This window comes from Phocoena sinus, chromosome 2 (assembly GCF_008692025.1).
Source record: "Phocoena sinus isolate mPhoSin1 chromosome 2, mPhoSin1.pri, whole genome shotgun sequence".
Taxonomy (NCBI): Eukaryota; Metazoa; Chordata; class Mammalia; order Artiodactyla; family Phocoenidae; genus Phocoena; species Phocoena sinus.
This window is the reverse complement of record NC_045764.1, coordinates 27,595,036-27,611,279: the sequence shown is the minus strand read 5'-3', so window position 1 is coordinate 27,611,279 and position 16,244 is coordinate 27,595,036. Positions and strand designations below refer to the sequence as shown.

Genomic DNA, 16,244 nt, shown 5'->3' with positions numbered 1-16,244 from the left:
GTGTGTGCAGGGTTTGTGTAAAGGCATCCTGAATTTTTCTATATACAACTAGGGATCCTTTGCTTTTGAAAAACAAAGTATGAAAAATCATGATTTCTCTCTCCCAGAAGTTTGGATAATCCAGCTAAGATTTAAGCTTGAAAAAGGGGTGTGGGCAGGGAGGGGTGGGGCAGATCTCATGCAAAAATAAATCCCTTTGGCTCACAGATTTCTACTTTGCTGGCACTTGTGGGGAGCCCTGACTAACAGAAGGGGAGTCTTACTACCTGGGCCCGCTGGACACAGTGCTTCTCTGGCTGTGGCTGTTGACCGGCCTTGGGCCCGTCTTAGGCTCAGAGAGTGTGCGGGGTCCAGCCCTCCCTGTGCTGGTGCAGCTTCCCCACGGGACAGCTATTGTTACCTTGCAGACTCTTCTGCTCCATGCATTTAGCTGATGGCTGCCGTTCATCCTTGTTTCCGTCCCCTACTCTGTTCCCCTTGGGAATGATGCAGCGTCTTTAGCCATTGAATTCTGGGGTAGAGCTAAAAATGGGAAAACTTTAAACTTTCACAGTTGATCGATTCAAAAGATGAAAAGGAAGGAAACCTACGCTTTGAAAGTCCTGTGGTTTTACATCAGCACTCACATGCACCAATCTGTCCATCTTTCTGTCCAAATGGGAGGAAATAGATAAACACGGCTTTCTTTCTTTTCCAGGGAGGGACCATTATTGGCAGCGCCCGTTGCAAGGACTTCCGTTCTCGGGAAGGCCGCTTGAAGGCTGCTCATAACTTGCTTCAGCTGGGCATCACCAACCTGTGTGTGATCGGCGGGGACGGGAGTCTCACCGGGGCCAATATCTTCCGGAAGGAGTGGAGTGGGCTGCTGGAGGAGCTGGCCCGGGAGGGTGTGTCTCTGTCTCCACGCACATTACTCTCGTGGGGCTCTGTCTCCCCCATTCGTCTCCCCATCCCCTCAGAGAGCTTTGAGTTCATACATTCTGCCTGCTTAACTGTCCCAGAGGTATTTGCTGCTGGTGGCGATGCAGATCTTACAGTCGCCACCTCAGCACTTATATTTGTGCCTCAAATAATGACAGTAACGATAATAAGAATAACATTCATTCCACCATCCTACGTGCCAGGCATGGCTCCACTTTTGACATAGGCGGTTTTGTGCACTGCTCGTGACCACCATCTGAGAGGGTTTGTATCGATCCCCACTTTACAGAGGAGGGTCAGGGGCTCGAGGCGAAGCCAAGCAGCCATGTGTGTGGCTCTGGCTCACACCTGTCCTCAGACGCCCATGGCTGCCCCCCACCCCCAGCTCCCCTGGGGTCTTTCTATCAGTTGTTACAAGACTTGAATTTAGATGGTAACGACCTGCTGCTGGATGGTCTTTTATCATAGGAAGGGATTTTCAAGAAACCTATATATTCTGTGGTTTTTGTCTTTTAAACATGTTGTTACAAAATTCCACTTTAATATAAAATATGGCCAGTGGAAGCAAATTGAACTAATAGCAACCTTATGAAAAGCGTAAACTTGCGCTAAAGCGATGACTCCAAGTTCTGTGACATCTGTTTGGGGAATGGAGAGGGGCTGTCAGACGCCAGCAGCAGAGGACCTAACGATGTCTCTGTACCGTGCTCTGGTGTAAGGCAGGCGCCTGGGGTGGTAACTCAGGAGAGGGATAGCTGCCTCCCCCTTGACCTTGACCTTTCTGGTCCCATTTAAGCAGCTCTACCATCCCGGGTGGTCTTTCCTGAGAGCGCTAAGTAGATCTCCAGCAACTAATTAGCCCCCATGGGCCTGTAAGAAGTCAATATACCAGTTGTACAATATTCTTTCAGACTTAGATCTGGGGTGGTGACGTGTCTTATTCAGAGCCAGGCCGTTTTCCAAGGCCGTTGCCAGACAGAAGTCAAATTGTATCCACCGATTGCAGCGTGCGATCCTTCCTTGCTTTAATTTTTACACCTGGGTCGGTGTTCTTGTCTGGGTGTCAAATGACTGCTCCTGTCTTGTCCCCAGCTCCACCTTTGTGCGGCTTTTCTCTCCGTCAGTATGCAGGATCAGGTCGCGTACAGATCTGATGCAGTGGGTAGGAAACCCATGTCGAAGTGTGCATTCCCCCCTCCCCGTGTCATCCTGGGCATGCGGCTTGTCCCTCCACAGGCAAGATCAACACGGAGGAGGTGCAGAAGCACGGGTACCTCAACGTGGTGGGGATGGTGGGCTCCATCGACAACGACTTCTGCGGCACCGACATGACCATCGGCACGGACTCTGCCCTGCACCGCATCATCGAGGTGGTGGACGCCATCATGACGACTGCCCAGAGGTGGTGGCCATGGGGACCCGGTGGGCGGGCGGGCAGGCGGCCCTGGGCTTGAGACATGGGCTGCGGAGACCTCAGTGCCCGCTCTGGAAGGTTCCACAAGCCTTGTCACTTGATATTAGAAACAATTTTGTATTGGTTTACTTTTTATTTTCAATTTTCAAAAGTCACTGCTTCCCAATTGTAAAAGAAAAAAGTGTTCATTGGAGAGAATTTAGAAAAAAGAAAAAGACAAAGCAGTACATAAAGTCCCACCCAAAGCTCTCCTGCAGGAATCACAAAGTAAAGCCCCGAGTTTGCACAGCTGTCATCAGAGCTGGGCGAGCATCCCACCTATTCCGCTTCTCACCTGTGGGTTTCCGAGCATGTAGATGAGGCAGAGACCTTCTATCCCCGTGCTGTAGACTCACGGCAGAACCTTTACCATAATGCCTTCTGTGGAGCCCTTGGGTTTCCGAAGCACTTTCACGAAAGCCACGTGAGAAAGAAAATGGAACACGTGCCTCCATTTCGTGGATGAGGCACTTGCCACTGTCTCAGGGCCACGCCCAGTGGAACTGCGACCGGTGGCAAACCATGTCCCCTTCGGGTTCCCAGGGTCACTGGTGACGGTTAGTTTCCCGTTTGTGGAAAGGCTGTGGTCCCCGGGTGTGGACCTGACTCTGTGACTGTCGTGTCCTGCCTTGCTGCGGGCGGTCTCCAACCCACGGTTGTGGCCCGAGAAGCAGCTGACGCTGCCCAGCAGAGCCGTTGCCTTGGGAAGAGCACACACGTGTCCTGGTAGCGTGAGCGTGTCTGGCACAAGCACACCTGCTATAAAACACAACCGGGAGGTGCTTCTCGCTGCTGCAGCCCCTTTGCTGGAAAGAGCTTGAAACACACTCACAATAGCATTTGCTTGTGTAGAAAGTGGGTCATTTGCGGGGCAGCTCAGGTACCTGCTGGAAACACAAAGCAGGCGTTTCTGTCTGCTTTCCCGGTGGTGCTAAGTGGATGTTTCCTTTATCTCTTTTCCAGCCACCAGAGGACCTTCGTCCTGGAAGTCATGGGGAGGCACTGCGGGTACGTACGTGCGGATGCGACTGGGATGGAGAGGACCGGTAGCACAGTCCCTGTGGGGCCCCGCACTCTAGCACGAAGGTGCCAGGAAGGGTTCCCGAGGAGCCAGCGGCGTCCTGTCTGCCGGGGCCGGCCCTGAGCTCAGGGTGCCCTGAGCAGCCCCACGAGGTCATTGCTGTCTCCGTGCAGGTACCTGGCCCTGGTGAGTGCGTTGGCCTGTGGGGCCGACTGGGTGTTCCTTCCAGAATCTCCACCAGAAGAAGGTTGGCAGGAAAACATGTGCATCAAACTCTCAGAGGTAAACCCACGTTTCGCCTCTCTTAACTGCCAGCAATTCTGGTTGCGTTGCCCCGGCCGTGATTTGCGGTGGCCGTTAGAATGTTCAGTTTGGACAGAGTTTTAGACAGGTGACAGCTTTCTGCCTAAAGTGGCTTCAGGCTGGTTGCTGGGGGCTTCGACCCCTCACGTGTCCATCCACCTCCCACTGTTGCAAAGAGTGATTCGAGGGAAAACAGCTGAAGCTTTTGTGTTTCTCGTGCAAAGCAGCAGCTACAACCGTAAACAGAGGAGGTGATGTGAGAGTCCAGGGTCTGGGGAACATGGTGCCTCCCTGACCCCACGTAACAGGGACAGGAGACCTGTGTGTTGACTCCATCCGAATCCCCCATCTTGCCATGTGGCACACGTGGTGACAGCTCCTTCCGCTGTGGGGTCCCCACCATGCTGGCCTTGCTGTGGGTTGGCCTGCTGTCTCCTCTGAGCCAGGCTTTTCCTTCCTTCTGTCTGCGGGTTGGGCTTGTGTTTCACCCCGTGGATTATCAGTGTCGGGCAGATTTCCTCTAGTTAAGGCTTCTAACTAAGGCACGCGAGGCCTCGTAGAAAACAACGGTTAGCATTCGGGACAGAAATCCCAATGCGTATTGAATTTCCCTTCTCTTATTTCCATAGCCATCTTATCACTGTTCCATAGGCGATAAAGTAAACGCATGGCAGAGGATAATTACCATTGCATTCAGCAAACACGTAAGCATTGCATACAGCCAGGACCCACGTTTCATAAGATACGGCCACTGCCTTCAAAGTGATGGGTTCCAAGAAAGGAATTCCAGCAACAACTCAAATAAGCTTTGCTGACCCAGAACCTCTGTAAGAAACTGTTGGTAAAGCTATTCTTTTACTAGGAAGAATCATGCACCCTTTTGAGGCTGGAGCTCTAGGCTGCAGCAGACCAGGGGCACGTCCCAGGGATGACTATGACCATTGAAGTAACAAACGAGTTCATTATCTCTTGGTTCTGACCTGGGGACCTGGGCGGCATGCTGTGCCGGCCAGCTGGTGTGGGAAGGTACGTGGCTGGTTGCAGGAGTCAAGCACTGGCCCTCCTGTTAGGCAGGTCCTTCATCGTGGCGCTGAGGACATCCGCTTGATTGCCATTCCACGGGGCATTACTTGAGGGACGTGCCTGTCCCTGCATCTGTCCCTTCTCATCCCGAGTCCCTGCCCTCGTTGACAGTGACACTACACAGGCCAAGGTCTAATGCCCTTAGAGAGCTGGAAGCACCCTGGCTGTGAGGAAGCGCCTGGCTGGTCAGAAGATCAGCAGTGAGGCCGTGGGGCTGATTTTTAGGTTTCTCCATAATTTCTGTAACTGTGTGGTCTGATCTGCAAACCTCCTTGAGATTCGGACATTGTAAAGTGCCCTGTCAGCTAGGACGTGTTGGGATTCCCCCTTAAGCGTTGGCAGAGTTAGGACTAATGGCTTAAGCTCACTTGGGTGGAAACACTCGATATTGTAGTGCCTGTCATTAATTTTTATTGGTTATCAGTGTAGCACTGTGAGAGTTTCTCTAAACACCTTACCAGATAATTGGCCCAGGAAGCAAGCCCCAGAGCATCCCCCAATCATGGGCATTTCGGTATAAAGTTGGAAAGGACTCAGGGGTATCAGAAGTCCCAGGGGTGGATCCTGGCTCTGCCAACCACGGAGCAAATGATGTTTGGTCAGACGACCTCCCCTTCATGTCCTAAGTTCCTCAGCTGTAACTCGGGGTCATGCTGCTGCTCCTTAGAGATTTTGTGAGGATTCGCTGAATGAGTGACTCCATCCGGGTGGGGGACCGGGAGGCAGTCAATGAACTACACAGACAAGCTGGCTGTCTTCCCACCTGAGTGGATAGGTGACCCCATTATTTTTTTATAAGTTTATTTATTTATTTTGGCTGCGTTGGGTCTTCGTTGCTGTGCCGGGGCTTCCTCTAGTTGCAGCGAGCACGGGCTACTCTTCGTTGCGGTGTGCGGGCTTCTCATTGCGGTGGCTTCTCTTGTTGCGGAGCATGGGTTCTAGGCGTGCGGGCTTCAGTAGTTGTAGCTCATGGGCTTCAGTAGTTGTAGCTCATGGGCTTCAGTAGTTGTGGCTCGCGGGCTCTAGAGTGCAGGCTCAGTAGTTGTGGCGCACGGGCTTAGTTGCTCCACGGCATGTGGGAACTTCCTGGACCAGGGCTTGAACCCACATCCCCTGCATTGGCAGGCGGATTCTTAACCACTGCGCCACCAGGGATGACCCCGACCCCATTATATTTTTTAGCCACTTTGGAATATTGTATTGTATGGATGAAGTATGGCTATTTGGCCAATTCCATATTTGTGGACCAGTCATTACTTCCATTTTTGCTCTTTCAAGTGATGCTAAAATAATCATTCTTGTTGTCGTATCTTTATACCTTTTAGAAAGTACTCTGATTAATAAGTTCTTCAAAGTGTAGCACATTTTGGGACTTCCCTGGTGGTCTAGTGGTTAAGACTCTGACATTTCACTGCAGGGGGCACTGGTTCGATCCCTGGTTGGGGAACTAAGATCCCGCGTGCCACGCGGTGTGGCCAATAAAAAAAAAAAAAGTAGCAAATTTAATATCTATCATAAACCAGCAAGACAGCAGGTGTGTTTGTGATGCAGGACGGGCCGAGCCCTCTTGGCTGACATGCTCAGGTGCTGCCCACTCTGGGCTCAGTGCCCCACACAGCTCACACACCCCCAGAGGAGGGTCCTTGACTGGGGACTTGAGGGAGAACAGACTCACTGAGAGTGATTTGGGGCATCATAGAATGCTGGCCGTGAGCCTGGGAGCACCGCGGACCCCAGTGTTGGATGCTGCCAGCCTGGCTGTTCCTCCTGCAGGACGGTTCCGACCCCGCCTGGGCCCACATTCCCCTCTGTGCCCCTCCTGCCCAGGCCTGGGGCTGGCGCTGCCCATCACAAAGGTGAAAATCAGTTTTTAAGCACTGATTTTTTTTTTTTTTTTTTAAATAAATGTATTTATTTATTTTTGGCTGTGTTGGGTCTTTGTTTCTGTGGGAGGGCTTTCTCCAGTTGCGGCGAGTGGAGGCCACTCTTCATCACGGTGCGCGGGCCTCTCACTGTCACGGCCTCTCCTGTTATGGAGCACAGGCTCCAGATGCGCAGGCTCAGTAGTTGTGGCTCACAGGCTTAGTTGCTCCGCGGCATGTGGGATCTTCCCAGACCAGGGCTCGAACCCGTGTCCCCTGCATTGGCAGGCAGATTCTTAACCAGTGCGCCACCAGGGAAGCCCTAAGCGCTGATTTTTATTCTCCATTATTTCTGTAACTGTATGGTCTTACGTGCAAACCTCCTTGAGGTGAGGTGGCAGGAAGCTCTGCCTTCCGGGGGAGTTCTCGGGCCTGGTTTGTAGTAGAGAGCCCCCTCCCCGGAGAGCCCAGCCTCGGAGCTCATCACCGTCCGGGGGTCGGGGTCAAAGGCAGTGGGGGCCGGCCTCCGCCTGTGGTGATGTCACAGCAGCTTCTGCGTCTGCAGTCCTGTCCCACCTGCTTACCTAGGGTACCTTGACCTGCCTGTGTCCTTAAGAACCACCTCTGAAATCAGGTGACCGTTTCTCCCTGGAGAGAGGCCAGTTCAGGTGGGGCAGAGGCCCTTGTTGTGTTGTTAAGAATGGTTTAGGCATTTGAGGATTTCATCTTTTGTTTCCTTAGAACCGTGCCCGGAAAAAAAGACTGAACATCATCATTGTGGCTGAAGGAGCCATTGACACCCAAAACAAAGCCATCACCTCTGAGCAAATCAAGGAGGTGAGTGTCTCAGGCTTCTCACCCCCGAGCCTGTCTAGAAACGGGAGATTTAGACACCCTGGGCAGGGCGGGAGTCTGGAACCATGCGCTATTATTTAAAGTTTTTTTGTTCTTCTTGTTCATTAAAAATGTTTTCGTAATGACTCATAACTTTATTGGCATCAGAATCATACAGCTCCTGGCTTCTGGTGAGCCCCTGCCTCTGGAATACTGTTGGGAATATTCCCAGAGGCCCCGGGCTCCCCCGACAGAGACAGAGGAAATGCAGTCGGGTGGGGTTAGAAGGTTCCAGCTCTGGGTGGCGGCTGCCCAGGAGCTAGGAGGTCAGCAGAGTTCCCTCTCCCACCGGAGCATTAGCTGAGCATGGCCTTATTCACAGAGAAAGCCGCTCGGCTGGCCTTAGTCACTGCTCCTCCGCCCTGCATGGAGGCTGACCCCGCAATCCTGTTGCCCGAGTCCTGTTGGGCTTGGTCGGCGGGTGCTGGCTTGTCTGGCCCAGGAGGGATCTGCTGTGCTCCCCGGTTGCCCAGGTAACTGGGCAGGTTCTGGACACAGTGCTGGGGAGACAGACTCAGGCTCTGGTGGAAGCCCCCCGTCAGGGCAAAGGACATCATCACCTTGGCTTTGCAAGTTGGTTTCTCTGATGCCTTTTACGTATTCCCTGACCAGCTTTTCACCTGATTATCAAAATATCTGTGAAAGTCATCTGCTAGTATTTATAGAAGTAATAAATACAGTCAGGGCAAAGATACTCCTTCCCACTTAACTGAAGTTGAGATTGGATTGTGGAATATTAGAGCCAAAAGGGACCATGGAATTCCTGTGACCCAGCCCCATCATTTTTATAAAGTAAATGAGGGCCAGTCAAGGCAGGTAGCCTGTCCTGGCCACTGGCTGGGTTCACCTGGGCCCTGGACTGAGGGGACGCTTTGATTTTACTGTGTCATACTTTACAAATACAACCTTACAAATTCAAGGTGATTTCAGGGAAATGTTTAGATTTTTACAAAGTATATGCTTGAAATACAAGCTATAGAAACAGTGTTTTTTAAAATTGTGTTACTTATGTTCACTTGCGAGGTAGGAGCACAAAGGTTTTATTTGATGATAAAAGTATTCTTTAAAAAATATTAATTTCAGCAAGCCGTTAAACATTCTTTCAGGAAGTGAAATTTAGAAACTAGAACATTCTTCAACAGAGATGTGTAGGAAGGGGAGAGAGACCTTCCCCTGCTCCCAGCCCCCAGCCCTAGAACAAGCTGATGTGCCCGGCCATGTCCTGTGTTTCCCCTCAGCTCGTGGTCACACAGCTGGGTTATGACACTCGGGTGACCATCCTTGGACACGTGCAGAGAGGTGGGACGCCTTCAGCCTTTGACAGGATTTTGGTAAGTGAGGCTGGAAATGGTCAGGCATCGTCACAAGGAAAGGAACACCTCTGGGATTGTAAAGGGACCAGTCTGCTACGGAGACTGGGTGATCTTGAGTAGAGCTATCGGTAAAGGGCATCTCTGCCCACAGCGCCAGGTGGCTTGTCCCTAGGGTGCTATGGCCCGTAGTCTCATAGGGAGACCTGCTAACCGAGGGGGGTTCCTAGGCCCCTGGTGACCCAGACACCGAGAGACCCTGCCAAATGTGGGGGGCAAACCCAGAAGGTAGAAACGGGGTGTCCACAGGCAGGTTTCTAGAAATGGACCCAGGGACCACAGAGACCCAGAGTCCAATTCTCGGTTTCCTGCTCCGCACGGCTCTGACCACCCCACCCTTCAGCACGCCGGTTCCTAGCGGAGTTGATCTCGTTGTTGGAGGTGGTTAAAAGTAATCGGGAAGGGCTCTGAGTAACTAACGGGGACTCGGTGCAGGAGAAGCGAGGGGACCTTGAGGACGGAGGAGCTGAGAACAGGGCTGGTCCCGTCTGGACCAGGGGAGCCTCTGTGGGTGCCGGGCTGGTCTCCGGGCAGGCCCGGGGCCAGCTCCAACCATCGTGATGTCATTACCAGGCCAGCCGCATGGGGGTGGAGGCCGTGGTCGCCCTCCTCCAGGCCACCCCCGAGACCCCGGCCTGCGTGGTGTCGCTGAGCGGGAACCAGGCGGTGCGGCTGCCACTGATGGAATGCGTGCAGATGGTGAGTGCAGGGCTGGGCCCTGCCCAGCACAGGGCGGACCGGGGGTGGGTACCTCCCCCAGCACAGACGGAAGGCCTTCCCCGGGACCCAGGGCCCCCTCCCCGGGCCCGTCACACCGAGCACGTGGGCCCCCTCCGCAAGTCTAGTCTGTCGGGAGGGGGTGTCCTCAGGGTGCCCGGGCGCTTCCTGTGGGCAGGTCAGAGAGGCCAGAGACGGCTCTGCAGGGACCGCGGGGACATTCTCGGGGTGGGGAGGGCACCATCCAGCCTCTCCAGGGTCAGCTGCTCCCGCCCTCCCGTCCCCGAGGCCCTCACACCTGTGATGTGACAGGGATGGCTGACTCGGGGGACCCCAACGTGCGCCGCCTCCTCCGGGTGTGGAGCGCAGGCCAGTGGCTGCACAGAAGCGGGGGATGGTTTTCCAGTTGACCGTCCGGTAGCTGCAGCGGCCGTGGAGTTGCGTTAGGAGTTGTTACTGTTTTTTATTTTGCAAAGTCTATTCACGACTCTCATTTTATTTGGTCTTCCCAGGGGCTCTGAGGTGTATGTATTTTATAACATGTACAGAGAGGTAATTAAGTAATTAAGTCACAGGACTTGTTGAATGTAACCCCTCAGAAACATACTTTCCAAAAGCCGACGGCAGTAAAGGAAGTCTGTGCGTGTGTGTGCGTGTGTGTGCGTGTGTGTGCGTGTGTGTATGAGGGTGTGTGCACGTGTGTGGACTCTGAGGCTGTGGCTCAAAAGAACAGAATGTGGAATGATGAGCAGCAGCTTATTGTGAGCACATTTCTTCTGTCCAGTGTCTCTCTGTCCGTTTTGAGACAGACAGCCAGTAGGTACCACTAGCTTGTCCTTGAACGACCATACGTCGTGGCGCCTCAGCCAGACTGTTCACAAGGCCACAGCCAACCCCTCACTGACCACTGCTTGCCAGGTGTCTTCCTAAGGGCCTGGCAGCGTTGACCACCACAATGACAGTAGAAGTAGGGGCATTTTTCTCACCACACAGAGGAGGAAACTGAAGCTCAGAGTGATGGATGACTTGCCTGGGATCCTGAGGTTGAAGGTGGTGGGGGGGGGGCGGTGCTGGTCCCAAAGCGCTCTGCTCCCCGGGACAGTCGGCCCCCCGCCCCTGCTACAGCGTCACCTGCGTCCTCCGCTCCCCGGGGACAGGGGTGGTTCTGTTCGTTCTTTCCTCACCAGCGTCAATTGGGGATGTTTCAGAGCCTGGCCTGGGAGATCCGCTTCCTTCTGGCCTCGCTCTCATGGGCCGGAATCCCTAAGATTTCAGGCCTCGCTTACTCTGGCAAGGCCGGTGGTCCCACCTTGTCCTTTTCTACGAAGCAGCCTGGGTGGGTGGCCTAGGCTTCCCTCCCGTAGCCAGGCAGTGCAGGCTCGCTGACCCCAGGCTGCTGGCTACAAGGTTGGACGTGAAGGGACCCGGATGCAAGGACCAAGCTGGTTCCAGGTACCTAGGCTGGATCTGAGGATGCACCGTCTTGACATGTTCTTTCTTCCTTTCATTAATTCCTTAAAGACCCAGGAAGTACAAAAGGCGATGGATGAGAGGAGATTTAAGGACGCTGTGCAACTCCGAGGAAGGTGGGTCTTCCGGAAAAAACCTGTTTTACTGGGAGCCTTTGTTCGGCAGGCCTGGTGTTAGAATGTGCCTCCAGGCGGTGCTTGTTCTGTATCAACATAAGAAGTCAGAAATTAAGACAGTATGTAGACAAGGCACTGTTCCTAAAGGTCGATGGCCCCGGTGACTAATTACAGAGAAATTTACTTTTTGGCGGGGGTGGGGGTCGTTTAGAAGCTGATGAAATTAGGATAGAGAGTGGCATGTAGCTGCTAACATTTGGGAAAAGAAACTTGCTGCATCCTAAACGCCCCTGCCCCTCAGCCCTTATAGGACATCCATTCCAGTCACTGGGAACGCCTGAGGCTGCCTTTCCTGAGAGCCTGGACACAAGGCTGGCACCTGCGGGCCATCTGCCTCCGGCACAAGCGTCCTCTGAGGCCCCTTCTCCCCAGATGAGCCCATACTGCTCCGTCTACATTCTAACCTTTGGTCTGACCCCGTCCTTTTCTTCTAGGAGCTTTGAGAACAACCTGAACACCTACAAGCGGCTTGCCATCAAGCTGCCAGACTCCCAGATCCGTAAGGTAGGAAACGCTGCGCCGCGCCACGTCCCCGCCTCCGGCAATGCCTGGGTCCTGCTCTGGCCTGGGTGTCCTTCTGCCCTGGCCAGTTCGGGTCTTGGCTCCCAGGAGACCACACCGTGCCCCGCCGACCCTTTCCTCCTGCCCCCTCCCACCTGGGCGATTAGGCTTTTCAGTTCCGGCGCCTGGGCCCCGCGCTCAGCCCATACGCTCCGGCTCCAGGGTGCAGCGGTGCGAGCCGTATCTGCTGCGACCCACACACACCCACACGTCCCCCCCTCCGACTTACAGAGCAACTGCAATGTGGGCATCGTGAACGTGGGTGCGCCCGCCGCCGGCATGAACGCGGCTGTGCGCGCGGCCGTGCGCGTGGGCATCGCCGACGGACACAAGGTGTTCGCTGTGTACGACGGCTTTGAGGGCTTCGCCAAAGGCCAGGTGAGTCCCGGGGGCGCCTGGCGAGGGAGGTCCTTGCTGAGAAGGCAGATTCCGGATTTCTCAAAGGTGGTAGGGAGGGACTCTCTGGGGTCCGAGGACCCGGGCATTAGGTGGAAAGGGGAGCACGTGCGCACGAGGCTGCAGTGAGGTGTGCATGGGATGCCGTGGGTGATGCACAAGGCCAGCGCACTGAGCACCCACTCCGATAAAAACCTAGGGAAAAGATTAGCTGCTTGAGTGCTTACTGAATACACTTACTGCTCCTCCGTGATTTACTTACTATGTTAACCCATTTAAATCTCTCAAAAATCTAAGATATTACCCCATTTTCCTAATGAGAAAGCTGGGGCACCGAGACTTAATTCACAAGACCAAGGTCATAGGATGCAGGGTGCTAAACACGTGGTGAGGCTACAGATGCTACGCTCTTAGCCAGGTGTTTCCTGGTTCCCTCTTATCCGAGGTTTCAGTTCTGCGGTTTGTTACCTGTGGTCCAGGAATATTAAATGGAAACTTCCAGAATAGACAGTCTGTAAGTTTTAAATTACGTGTCGTTGTGAGTAGCGTGATGAAATCTCCAATTGTCAGCTCTGTCCTCCCGGGACATGAATCATCCTCTCGTCCAGGGTATCTGCCCGTTAGTCACTTGGTGATCAGATCAACCCTCATGGTATGGCAGTGCTTAAGTTCAGGTGATCCTTACTTTACTTAATAATGTCCCCAAAGTGCAAGACGGGTGATGCTGGCAATTTGGATATTCTCTTACTGCACCTATTTATAAATTAAATTTTATCCTAGGCGTGTATATATAGGGAAAGATGGATATGTAGGGTTCCAGCATCGCTGGGGGTCTTGGAACATACTCCCTGCAGATAAGGGGGCAGCTGTGTTTATTCACCCAGTGACTCAGCAGCTACTTACTGAGTTCTTAGGCTGTGGAACCAAATTGGTGAAGAATGCAGACAAGACTCCCTGCAACTCAGGGAGGGAGATGACAGAGGTAAAAATCAGTGGAGTGAACTCTCCAGCATATCAGAACGTGACTGGGGCTAAAAAAACGCAGGGGAGGAGGTTGGAGTGCCATGGGCATCTTCACTGAGGCCCTCCAGCCAGTGATGCTGGGAGGTGACCCCAGACCAACGTGTGAAGGGCTGCGCAAGTGCCTTCAGGGACACCGGATCTTGGTCCCAGGCAGGGCGGGTGGTGCAAAGGCCCTGAGCTGTTGGGGGGTGGGGTGGGAGGGGCTCACGTGACTGCGAGGGGGAAGGAGGAAGGGGGTGAGGGAAAAGGAGGAGAGGGCCGGATGGTTTGTAGGTGATCCTAAGGGGTCTGGCCTTCGCTTTGAAAAGACAGCAGGGTTTGGAGCAGAGGCGTGGAGCATTCTGACAGGTTTCCATAAGAGGCAGGAGTAGGGAAGCAGGAGAGTACTTGGGGGACTATCTGCAATAGCCCAGGCAGGATGCAGGCGGCTTGGTCCAATCTGGTGACGGCGGAGTCCGTGGGAGGTCTTCCATGGTCTGGGTGCATTTTGAAGGCCTGGCCAATAGGATTTGCTCTAGTACTAAGTATGCACAGGTGTGAAGAAAGTAGGCAGGAATGAGTTGCAACTGATGGACATGGGAGATCTGAGAGGCGCTGGGACTTGGATGGAGTGGGAGGTGCCCAGTGAGCAGGTGGCACCCCGTGCAGGGCCTTCAGGAGACCTGGGCGAAGATGCGTGTTTGGAGGCCGGTGATATTCCAAAGTGTGGCCGCCCCGAGTGTGTGAGTGGGGTGGGGGAAAGGGAAGCATCTTGCTGTTATGGCTGTGGGGTGTTGTGCAAACACCTGGTGGGCATTTATTGGTGCTCGTAGGTGGTTCTCAATTTTTAAGAAGCATTTTTATTAATCTTAGTTTAATTAAGAAAACTGTAATATTAATTTTTCTTTTACTTCGCAATGGTGGGATTTGGCTAACTAAAGCATGCCTCTGATAGGCATGGAGGGGAATAAGATGCAGGGTCCTTCCTACATGCGGGGGGCTTTGCCTGTCCGTGTTCCTAATTGTTGAGCCTTAGAATCTGGTTCAGGCTGCAGCTCATTCAGCCTTGAAATGAAAGCCGTTTCCTAACATTTCTCAAATCCTTACAGACACGAAGCCTGTCAGAGGTGCAGACATCTGAGCTATTTTTAAAGCTCTCTAATTCCTTTTTCTTTTTCGCCACAGCTGTTTCTTTCTGTTTGCACATTAGGTAAAGGAAATTGGCTGGGCAGATGTCGGCGGCTGGACCGGCCAGGGCGGCTCCATTCTTGGGACAAAACGGTAATTCTCCTGTCTTGATTCTGACCTGAATGTTCTTGCGGGGAGCAGCTGGTGCAGATGCTGCCGCTTTAAGTTCCCGTAAAGGAGCCCAGGAGGAATTGGTTCACGTCCTGGCTCCGGTCCGGGAGGGACCTGGGTTGTGTTATGGGGAGTTGATGAGATGTGGCCTGAAAAAGAGACAAAGCAGGGGACCTGGGAATGGCTTCCTCTGACAATTCCTTGTTTCCATTGATTGGAAGAACCCAGTAGTGGCAGAAACCCCTCATCTCGCTTGAGGTGATGCAGACAGGGATGTCTGAGCTGCGGTGACCTTGCTGTGTAGACAGGATTGATGGTGGCTCAGTGTCGTGGGGACTGCAGGCCTGAGCCGCCAGGTCCCCACAGCCGGAGGGAGGACCTGGGGGGCTCCACACAGAACCACACGTTTCTGAAGTGCAGCCGCTTCTGTTCTCGGGCACAGCCGGGGATGGGGTGTGTTCCCGAGGCGCTGATTTAATACGAAGCTGTTTCTTCTCTGATCTCAGGGTGCAGCCATCGCTTTGTGGCACATTTTAATGAGGGAAGGAAGTAGTTGGTACTTAAGCCTAACGAGTGTTGCACTCCATATGAGTGTTAGCCTGTTTGTTGTCCAGGGGAATCGTCCCAGCCTCTGTCCTGCTGTGAAGCTGGGTGCCCGCGTCACCCAGGAATCTGTGGAGCTGGCCTAGTTCTCCAAAGCTCTTTTGGTCCCGTCACCCCCCAGCGCCCTCGGGGGATGGTGTTCTGACAGCGGAGCTCCAGTTAGGAGCCAGGGCCCTATCGGCTGCCTCCTAGGCCCCTTCCAACCAACTGTAATGCCTCAGCACAGTCGGCTTCACAAGCCCCACCCCGGGGCTGCTCTGGGGTGGCTGGAGGGGCCAACTGGCAGCGTATTCTTACGATGCTCGGATGCTGGGAGGGACCCTGTAGTCGACATCATGACCACTCATGTGCCCTGGCCACCCAGGCCTTATGACTTCTCTACATCCACCCCAAGTATAAACCCCTGATTCTCCAGACAGCACAAGGGAAAGATCGGGGTGGGTGCTGGTCTCAGGATGGGGCATGGCTGACTATCGTTTGTCTCTTCCACTTGCCGGCCGTGTTTGAACAGGTGGTAAAACAGGACAACATGAGCAGGTGTGCGTGGAGGTGACTTTAAATGAGCTTAGATGGGGTAAGGTACACGTACTCTGTACGTGACTCAAAAACTGGAAGTTTCCATCCAATTATCGTTGTGAACACTTGAACGCTTTTGTGGTTCATTTTTTTTCCTAACCAGGCAGCAGGGTTCTTTGAGATCCAGGTGTTGGACAGCTGCAAAGTTTCTTCCCCTTTTCTTTTGAAAAGACCCTCTTTTGAGACCTGAATGCTGGCCGCTCTGCCGCGTGTGGTTCCCCAGCCCCTCTGTCCACCAGCAGCGTGGACGAGGGAGCGGACATCCCCCTGCCGCTTGGTGCCGTGCAGCTCAGACTCGGAGGGTGGGGCACCAAGGGGGTCCTGCCTGACCGCCCCTCCCTTGAACCGTCCCCAGCACCCTCCCCGGGAAGTACCTGGAGGACATCGCTGCTCAGATGCATACCCATGGCATCAACGCGCTCTTGATCATCGGTGGATTCGAGGTACGTTCTGCTCCCCTGCTGGCTGGCTAGTGCTGTTGGTTTGAATGGGGACCCCATGCCGGCTCCTGTAAGCATTGTGCCGTCTGTCCCTCGG

The 16,244-nt window shown here is 53.7% G+C and overlaps 1 protein-coding gene across 2 annotated transcripts in view; it reads left to right on the top strand.

The window, feature by feature from the left end:
- PFKP (phosphofructokinase, platelet) overlaps positions 1 to 16,244 on the top strand; it is a 71,831-nt gene that overhangs the window by 33,731 nt on the left and 21,856 nt on the right. For both annotated transcript variants that reach the window (XM_032620337.1, XM_032620342.1), the window contains 12 exons: positions 698 to 887; positions 2,158 to 2,323; positions 3,338 to 3,382; positions 3,569 to 3,677; positions 7,385 to 7,480; positions 8,776 to 8,868; positions 9,481 to 9,606; positions 11,146 to 11,210; positions 11,705 to 11,774; positions 12,063 to 12,209; positions 14,440 to 14,510; positions 16,063 to 16,150. In XM_032620337.1, coding sequence (XP_032476228.1) covers positions 698 to 887; positions 2,158 to 2,323; positions 3,338 to 3,382; positions 3,569 to 3,677; positions 7,385 to 7,480; positions 8,776 to 8,868; positions 9,481 to 9,606; positions 11,146 to 11,210; positions 11,705 to 11,774; positions 12,063 to 12,209; positions 14,440 to 14,510; positions 16,063 to 16,150 — 1,266 coding nt within the window. The remainder of the gene's footprint in view (positions 1 to 697; positions 888 to 2,157; positions 2,324 to 3,337; positions 3,383 to 3,568; positions 3,678 to 7,384; positions 7,481 to 8,775; positions 8,869 to 9,480; positions 9,607 to 11,145; positions 11,211 to 11,704; positions 11,775 to 12,062; positions 12,210 to 14,439; positions 14,511 to 16,062; positions 16,151 to 16,244) is intronic.